Source organism: Spea bombifrons, chromosome 3 (genome assembly GCF_027358695.1).
Source record: "Spea bombifrons isolate aSpeBom1 chromosome 3, aSpeBom1.2.pri, whole genome shotgun sequence".
NCBI classification, from domain to species: domain Eukaryota; kingdom Metazoa; phylum Chordata; class Amphibia; order Anura; family Pelobatidae; genus Spea; species Spea bombifrons.
In genome coordinates this window covers 47,809,714-47,819,800 of record NC_071089.1, presented here as the reverse complement: position 1 = coordinate 47,819,800, position 10,087 = coordinate 47,809,714, and the positions used below count along the sequence as shown (strand labels likewise).

At 39.5% G+C, this 10,087-nt stretch overlaps 1 protein-coding gene across 1 annotated transcript in view; it reads right to left on the bottom strand.

Annotated features, from left to right (window-relative positions):
- Window positions 1-5,242: 5,242 nt before the first annotated feature.
- The window catches only part of CEBPZ (CCAAT enhancer binding protein zeta), a 40,009-nt gene continuing 35,164 nt past the window's right edge, over window positions 5,243-10,087 (bottom strand). The window contains exons 14-15 of the mRNA XM_053458631.1: window positions 6,598-6,670; window positions 5,243-5,372 (exon numbers count right to left, since the gene is read on the bottom strand). Coding sequence (XP_053314606.1) covers window positions 5,260-5,372; window positions 6,598-6,670 — 186 coding nt within the window. The 3' untranslated portion in view covers window positions 5,243-5,259. The remainder of the gene's footprint in view (window positions 5,373-6,597; window positions 6,671-10,087) is intronic.

The window sequence follows — 10,087 nt, the reverse complement described above, 5'->3', positions numbered from 1 at the left end:
ACTAGGGGAGTATACATGAGAAAGATCTATATGATATGTCAGAGGGATTTCTCTAAAAAACAAGTTACATTTTTCTCCCATTATATCCTATGGGCATTCCATCAATACTGTCATTCACCTGTCATTCCTTAGAAAACAGCTATAATTCCACTTAATATGAGGTTTGGAACCTATAACTGTACTAGGGGAGTATACATGACAAAGATCTATATGATATGTCAGAGGGTTTTCTCTTAAAAACAAGTTACATTTTTCTCCCATGATATCCTATGGGCATTCCATCACTACTGTCATTCACCTGTCATTCCATAGAAAACAGCTATAATTCCACTTAATATGAGGTTTGGAACCTATAACTGTACTAGGGGAGTATACATGACAAAGATCTATATGATATGTCAGAGGGTTTTCTCTAAAAAACAAGTTACATTTTTCTCCCATTATATCCTATGGGCATTCCATCAATACTGTCATTCACCTGTCATTCCATAGAAAACAGCTATAATTCCACTTAATATGAGGTTTGGAACCTATAACTGTACTAGGGGAGTAAACATGACAAAGATCTATATGATATGTCAGAGGGTTTTCTCTAAAAAACAAGTTTGATTTTTCTCCCATTATATCCTATGGGCATTCCCTCAAAACCGTCATTCACCTGTCATTCCATAGAAAACAGCTATAATCCCACATAATATGAGTTTTAGATCCAGTCTCTGTACTAGGGGGGTATACATGACAAAGATCTATATGATATGTCAGAGGGTTTTCTCTAAAAAACAAGTTTAATTTTTCTCCCATTATATCCTATGGGCATTCACTCAAAACTGTCATTCACCTGTCATTCCATAGAAAACAGCTATAATTCCACTTAATATGAGTTTTAGATCCTGTCTCTGTACTAGAGGAGTATGTGTGCCAAAGATCTATATGATATTTCAGAGGATTTTGTCTGAAAAACAGGTTTGATTTTTCTCCCATTATAGCCTATGGGCATTCCATCATTACTGCCATTCACCTGTCATTCCATAGAACACAGCTATAATTCCACTTAATATGAGGTTTAGAACCTATAACTGTACTAGGGGAGTATACATGAGAAAGATCTATATGATATGTCAGAGGGTTTTCTCTAAAAAACAAGTTTGATTTTTCTCCCATTATATCCTATGGGCATTCCATCAATACCGTCATTCACCTGTCATTCCATAGAAAACAGCTATAATTCCACTTAATATGAGGTTTAGAACTTATACCTGTACTAGAGGAGTATATGTGCCAAAGATCTATATGATATTTCAGAGGGTTTTGTCTGAAAAACAGGTATGATTTTTCTCCCATTATATCCTATGGGCATTCCATCAATACTGTCATTCACCTGTCATTCCATAGAAAACAGCTATAATTCCACTTAATATGAGGTTTGGAACTTATAACTGTACTAGGGGAGTATACATGACAAAAATCTATATGATATGTCAGAGGGTTTTCTCTAAAAAACAAGTTTCATTTTTATCCCATTATATTATATGGGCATTCACTCAAAACTGTCATTCACCTGCCATTCCATAGAAAACAGCTATAATCCCACATAATATGAGTTTTAGATCCTATCTCTGTACTAGGGGAGTATATGTGCCAAAGATCTATATGATATTTCAGAGGGTTTTGTCTGAAAAACAGGTTTGATTTTTCTCCCATTATATCCTATGGGCATTCCATCATTACTGCCATTCACCTGTCATTCCATAGAAAACAGCTATAATTCCACTTAATATGAGGTTTAGAATTTATAACTGTACTTGGGGAGTATACATGACAAAGATCTATATGATTTGTCAGAGGGTTTTCTCTAAAAAAACAAGTTTCATTTTTCTCCCATTATAGCCTATGGGCATTCCCTCAAAGCTGTCATTCACCTGTCATTCCATAGAAAACAGCTATAATCCCACCTAATATGAGTTTTAGATCCTGTCTCTGTACTAGGGGAGTATACATGACAAAGATCTATATGATATGTCAGAGGGTTTTCTCTAAAAAAACAAGTTTAATTTTTATCCCATTATATCCTATGGGCATTCACTCAAAACTGTCATTCACCTGTCATTCCATAGAAAACAGCTATAATCCCACATAATATGAGTTTTAGAACCTATACCTGTACTAGGAGAGTATATGTGCCAGAGATCTATATGATAGTTCAGAGGGTTTTGTCTGAAAAACAGGTTTGATTTTTCTCCCATTATATGCTATGGGCATTCCATCAATACTGTCATTCACCTGTCGTTCCATAGAAAACAGCTATAATCCCACTTAATATGAGTTTTAGATCATGTATCTGTACTAGAGGAGTATGTGTGCCAAAGATCTATATGACTTTTCAGAGGGTTTTGTCTGAAAAAAAGGTGTGATTTTTCTCCCATTATATCCTATGGGCATTCCCTCAATACTGTCATTCACCTGTCATTCCATAGAAAACAGCTATAATCCAACGTAATCTGAGTTTTAGATCACATGTGTGTGCTAGAGGAGTATGTGTGCCAAAGATCTAAATGCTATTTCTTAAGCCTTTATTTCAAAATCAATTATTCTTTTCCCTTCCATTATAGTCTATGGGCATTCCTCCCCATTATAGTCTATGGGCATTCCTCCCCATTATAGTCTATGGGCATTCCTCCCCATTATAGTCTATGGGCATTCCATTTTGTCATTCGTTTTAGTATGTCCCGTGTTTAGGGTTAATTTAGGGGATGCTGTGGTTAAGGGGGTGTTAAGGGTTAATTAAGGGGCAGTTATAGTTAATGGGGAGTTTAGGGTTAATTTAGGGGAATCTAAATCCTGGGGGCAGTGAAGTGACATATCTGGGGGTATAAGGCTTATACAGTATATAAGGCATATGTGGGGAGGGCAGTGTGGCATGTCTGGGGAGGACGGAGTGGTGTATCAGGGTGTATAAGGCATATCTGGGGGTAGAGTGGCATATCTGGGGGTAGAGAAGTGGCATGTCTGGGAGGCAGGGTGGCATGTCTGGGGAGGATGGAGTGGGGTATCAGGGGATATAAGGCGTATCAGGCACAGTGGCAGATGTGGGAGGCAGCGTGGAGTGGCAGATGTGGGAGGCAGCGTGGAGTGGCAGATGTGGGAGGCAGCGTGGAGTGGCATATGTGGGAGGCAGCGTGGAGTGGCATATGTGGGAGGCAGCATGGCGTGGCAGATGTGGGGAGGGCAGGGTGGCATGTCTGGGGAGGATGGAGTGGTGTTTCAGGGGGTATAAGGCGTATCAGGCACAGTGGCATGTGGGGGGTAGAGTGGAGTGGCAGACGTGGGAGGCAGCGTGGCGTGGCATATGTGGGAGGCAGCGTGGAGTGGTATATGTGGGAGGCAGCGTGGAGTGCTGTGGTAGGCAGCGTGGCATATGTGGGGGGGCAGCATGGCATGTCAGGGAGGCAGCGTAGCAAGCCTGGGCTCAAATGTGCATATATTGGGGGGCTGGTTGGGAAATAAAGACAATAAATGTATTATCAAAGTTTTTTTATTCTGCTGTTTGTATTTAACATCATTTGTTTAGTAAATTATTTTAAATAAATGAAAAATTTACATTCGTTTTTTTTTATCCGATTAATCGAAAAAATAATCGGCCAACTAATCGATTATTGAAATAATCGTTAGTTGCAGCCCTACATATAACAAGTGCAAATGGGAAAAAAAAAAACCCAACTCCAACACTGTATTTAGGTATTTGTCCTGTTTTTGTAAATACCTCATATGCGTGGTATTTTCATTTATTTTGGCACGTAGAAGGTAAAATATGAATGATGCACATCGCCAGTTCTAAACAAGATTTTTTTTTTTTAAATGTGGTAGGCTGGGAGTTGCGCCCCAATAGACGCCAGAAAAAGAAAAACTGCTCAACAAAACTATATATTTTTAGAAAGTAGTTTACTTGGGCCATTTTAACACTTTTGATTTAACCATTTTAGTGCCAATCTGTCCTAAACATTGGAAAAATGGTTTTACTGCAAATGCCTCTGCTTCTAGGCAGACCAGCAGCAGCAGAGCCCCATACAAAAGGGTATTAACCCCTAAAACGCCACGACCGCGGTATTGAAGGGGTTAACGCTGCACTGTCACTCTTACGGAGCGATTAAGCGGCAGGGGAATGTTGTGACAGGTCCTTTTTCTGAAGCTGCCAGCTGAAAACGCTATCGTTATATACATATATATATATATATATATATATATTGCTTAGCCTGCCATTACATCAATGTATCCCAAGTTTGGCGAGTCCTATCTATTTTTTCATAGCTTTATTGCTTACCAAGGAGCTGATTCAATGGGACTACACTGCATTTTGCGACCAATCTTTGATGGTTCAATTGTCTGTCTCTTTTCTCCATCGGATTCTGTTCTTTCATACTATGACTGACTAATAAAAATCTAGGTGAGTAAGGTTTGTGTTTCCTGTACAGAAAGATTTCAAGTCAAGACTTTAGGGGCTAGAAACCATAGGGCCCTGGTGCGAAAATTGTCCTGCCCCCCCCCCCAACTTCACCAAACACATCCCATTTTTGCCCCCAAGCAGCTTGTAAGTGCCACCTTTGCTCAAAGCAGCTTATTAGTGCCCCCAAAAAAGGCTTCCTGTGTCATCTTTGCCCCAGCTGGTCAGTGCCATCATTGCCCCTTGTCCCTCTCCAACATAAATGTCACACATTTTCAAACACACAAATTTACACATGCTAACTCAAACACCACTCATGATCACAAATACAATAAATAGATATTTATGTCCACATACACTTTTACATAGACATTCGTGCTCACTTGCATACATACACACCCCCTCCCTGCCTCACCTCTCCTGCAAACTGTGATCAAGGTCAGAAGGGCGGTTTCTGAACAATCTTGAAGCGGTACAGAGAGAGACACACACAAAGTGGTTGCAGAGGTCTCCTAGGACCTCTACATAAGCGGGCCTTGTCACAGTTGCAACCCCTAGTTGCAACTGCTTACAAATATGTTTTGATTTGTAACATTTTTAAGCACGCATTGTATGCAACACACTTGTGTCTTTTGATTATTTGATATTGCAGATATATCAACTATGAATTCACAACATTAACTCAGAACAGAGACGAATATCTTTAATGGTATTCAGTTATATATAGGTGACAGAGATAAGAGAAAGCTTAGCCAATTCCAAAAAACTCAATATTCCATTTCAGCCAAATGAACAATGCGAGACTTTGAAATAATGGAGATTTATTTTTTCTTATTAATCTGTTTTTTGGTACATTTCCTCCTTTTATTAATGTTGGCCTTTCGGTCTTTCACCCAGTTGTCTCTTTCTGCTTCCCACTTCAGCTGCTTAACACCTAATGAAAGAAAGTCAAAACATTTTACTATAAAGTATAGCACTCAAACATGATTTTTCACAGGGACCCATTGTACTCAAAAAGACCATTAAGTATCCCTAGGATGTCTACTAATGTCCTAGGTTGTACTTGCACTTGAGTATTTTTGAAGCTGCAAGATCTCCCTGTTGTTGCACAGGAGATCAGGACCATCGGGAGGAAGCTTAAATTATCTGTTGGTAACAGGGGTCAGGGTCATGATGCTCTTTGTGGGTGCTGGTACACCCTTACCGTTTGGATTCCTGATCATAGTATCTGATTTCAGATAAAAACGATTTGGCCCACCTAATTTGCCCATTTTCCTGCTGTAAAAGAAATTATCCTGAATCTAGGACAAAATCAAGGGCTGATTAAGGTCCAACTTTATGCCTATCCCATGAATTCTCACTTTAACCTTTACCAACCTCTGCATGGAGACTGTTCCAATTATCAAAAAAAAAAATAATTCTCAGTAAGGAAGGAAAGAATATAGCCTTACATTACATCTGACCCTCTAGTTGCAGATTATGCAGTTTTGTTTTAACACGTACCTTCTGTACTTTGTTAAAACCCTTTAGTTATAAAGTATTTATACATTTCTTTAACATATCTACTCCTTTATTCCTCCAAAATATATATATATTTATATATATCTATATCTATATATATAGAGAGAGATCCTTTAATTTTTCATGATAAACCATTCAACATTTTAGTAGTCCTTATCTAAACTCTCTCTAGAAAATCAATATCTTTCTGGAGGTGGTGTTTCCAGAAATGTACACTCTAGGTGAGGTTTGACTAGTTATACGTAAAGTGGCAGAACTACGTCTGTCTTTCCCTACATGGTTTTACAACAATTTACTGCATTGTCTGCTTACGTTTATATCCTCTGAAAAACCTCTAACACCTGCTGGAAGAAGGCCCTATGTAGCCATGTTTCCTCATTAGTGTGATCAGTAAATGGGAGATTTTATTCCAAAAGAAGGCCCTTTTCCTTAAAAAGGGCTAATTTGGAATATGGGTATAAATGGCAAGAAGCTTTGTTCCCCTGGTTATTAGGAATTAACAGTTTAATCAGTAAACACTGAATCACTACAAAGTGCCACAAGAAGGTTAATTTAGCTGAAAACACCTTAATAAAAGCTCAAAACGCATTTTAAGGGCTTAACTGCAAAGTGAATATAATAGATTTAAAATGACTCACTTGCATTATCCTTATTTGCAACTGCATTTAATCCAGTATTTGATCCTGAATTTTCATCCAACAGGACTCCAAACTAAAATAAAAAGAAAAGAAACTTGAGAAAGATGAAAAGCAAAAAAACAAAACAAAGCACACACCACATAGGAAAGTGTCACATGAAAAATCTTATTGTTCTAGCTAAGATGGGCTTGAAGACACTACGTTCACTTATGATTTGGAGAAAAAGGTTTAACATCGTAGAGGTATTTTGTGCCCGCAGAGCCCCCAAAATAAGGCATTTATTGCTATCGGCTTTCCAATACATCCCAAAGTTTGGCTCTTTGAGCAGGCCGCTCCATTTCCTCCAGAACAAATGTGTCAAACCATGTCTTTATGGACCTTAACTTATGCACAGACGCACAGTAATGCCGCAACAGGAAAGAGTGTTCCCCAAACAGGTGCCATAAGGTTGGAAGCACACAATTGTCTAAGATCTTCAGTATACAACTCATTCTACTCCTGATGTTTCTCGATGGAATTGACATGTGTTTGATTGGACACATGGCTTAAACCTTAACTTAATTTGGATGGGTAGCCACATACCTTTGCTCATATAATGTGTCTGGATGCAAATTCTTTGCAAGATCAGAAACAGCATGGGTTTACATCAGGAATTATGCACACAGTGCAATCATGGATTCCATTTACTTTGTGTATTTGGCTAGAATAATCTTTTTATCTAATTACAGGTCAAAACGAAAATGAAACATTTTATACAATGTATATGTAGCCTTGATAGCGGTTTCAAACTTCAAAACCAACCAACGTATATACCGTATTGGCTCAATTATAGGCCGCACCCTAAAAGTCAGGTGGTTTTGTTTTGGTAAAAAAACCACTTAGTGGAATAGATACGCTGCCACTCCGCCCCCCCCACGAGACATGCTGCCACTCTGCCCGCCCCCAAGCCGAGATATGCTGCCACTCTGCTCCCCCCCCGAGACATACTGCCACACTGCCCCGAAGATGTGCCCCCCCTAGACTTACCAGTGCAGACTCCCGGGGGTCTTGCGGGGCCGGCGGGGGACATCTACGCAATACGCGTATACAACTGCCGGCAAGGAAGATTGTTAATGAGCGTAAACAACCTCCGCTGCCGGCACGTCGCACAATCGGAGAGTAGGATGCAGGTCCTCTGCAGCGCTGCGGGAGATCTGTATCCTAACCCTGCTGCATGCCTGGTGTTCGGAACTGCATGTCCCGGGAATCTGGCGATACGAATTGCGCATTCCTGCACTACACCCCGAATATAGGCCGAAATAGGGAAAAGTGTGGCCTATATTCGGGCAAAAATGGTATATTTTTTCAATGCGGATTACTCAGGTTTTTTACTGCCAAACATTGTGGTAATTTTTTTTCTTTGCATTTTTCACAAACACACATATACGCCCATCTTGTCTGCCCATCTCATCCTGGTTTCAAAACTCAGATCATGGTCCCATCTTAGATTTGGCATTGCTTTATGCCAAGCATGTTTAATTATTCTTAAATTTCACTTTCACTAGGAGGCAATTCTACCCACTCAGTTAAGTAAAACTTCATTACTTTACATCTAAACCTGACTCCGCGCACTCCAGAGGAACAAAGCAAATTCTTTCTGCAGGTGTCACAAAGGTTTACGCTCCCATTCCCAGAAATGTTAAAAGTACCGTATTCGCTTGATTATAAGACGACCCTGATTATAACACGACCCTATAGGAAAAGAGTTTTACTAGTAAATATTAATTCATGTAAAGTATTTTTTTCATATTTAATAAAAGCCATGACTGAGAAAAATAGTCAGTGCTTCTGACTCCCTGGTGGGGGCAGCAGGTGTTCCGCCAGAACTTCTATGAGCATCGGAAGGTCATGTGACACCGGTGCTGCGTCATAGAAGCTACGGCGGAAGTACAAGCCCAGTGTAAGTGCCGGCAGCAGCTGAGGTTACCAGACAGGAGGATCCAGGTCCCCTGCAGTGCTGCGGGGGATCTGGATCTTAGTCTCATAGATAGAAGACGACCTCGATTATAAGACAAGCACTTGCTCTGAAAAAACCCTCATCTTATAATCAAACAAATACGGTATATCGATGAAGCATTGGCACATATTTAAATAGGAATTCTTAACATGCCAAGCCAAGCATGGCATATGAACTGTTACATCATTTAAGAAATAAACTGGTCCACATTGCCAAACCTGATACATGGCTTCTTCCCCCAAATGGCAACTACAAATGCAGATAACATGCCCAGTGTAACCACTCATTGAAGTCAAAATATATCAATCCTTTTATCATCCTTAAACGGGCAAGAGGATATATTTATATATTTTTTTATAGTAATTTACCTGTTCAAACATCTGCGTTGTTTACATATTGACATGTCAGTGTTCTAAGTTTTATATAGGTTGCATACAAAGATTTTCCACAGGAAAGAATTGCTGAGCATAGATCAGCTATCTGTAGTGTTGAACAAATTGTGGGCACTGAAAGAAATGTAATGGCTATCCACTATTAGGTCACAGGTTCCCCTGCCTCATTGCGTGTCTATGACTCAGAAACTATACCTGTTCAGTCACACGACTGCTATTAGAACGCCTCAACCTAAAGAACACATAAGTAAATTTTCAGACTTTCTGCGTTAACAGTCCTCAACACTAAGGAAGATACCACAGAAAAGCTGTTGGGCAAGGCCCAAATCATTCAATTACTGACAAATTAGACTATAAAGAAAATAGGTGCAGGTGGTTTCTAAACCACAAAGTTTATTACAACATCTAATTTTATTGTCATGTTGCAAGCTTGGCTCCCTAGGGCAATGAAACTAGAGGGAAGTGCAACAATTCACTACACTATCCTATTATAGTCTGTGGGCTTGTTCAGACCACAAAAGGGTCGTCCATACTCTGTCATTTTGGATACTACAGGGTATTTTATTGACACTGCCCTTACACACAACTACCCATGAACTAATTTATACATACAATGCCCTTAACACACACCTCTACCCATGAGCTCATATATACACATATGCAGCCCTAACACACACATATACACATATGCAGCCCTAACACACACCTCTACCCATGAACACATATATACACATACGCTGCCCTTACACACACCTACCCATGAACATGTATATACATACACATCCCTTTCACACAACTGCCCAGTGTGCCCATACGTTTAGATGGGGGTTCAAAATTCTGTGGGGGTTTGGGCTGCAAATAAATATTTCAGTTTGTCATTTTTATGGCAGGGTGAAAAACCTCAGATAAGTGTCTAAAAATTACAGTGCCAGAAAGATCAGGTTAAATTTTATAGGTATTTAACTATAACCTTGCAGAACTCTTTCCTCAGGCACTTTACTGGTTGAACATTGCCAATAAGTTTACTAATGTAATGCTAGATGCCAAAACATACTAATGTAACCAATAAAAATATCATTTACCTAAACATACTAATGTATTT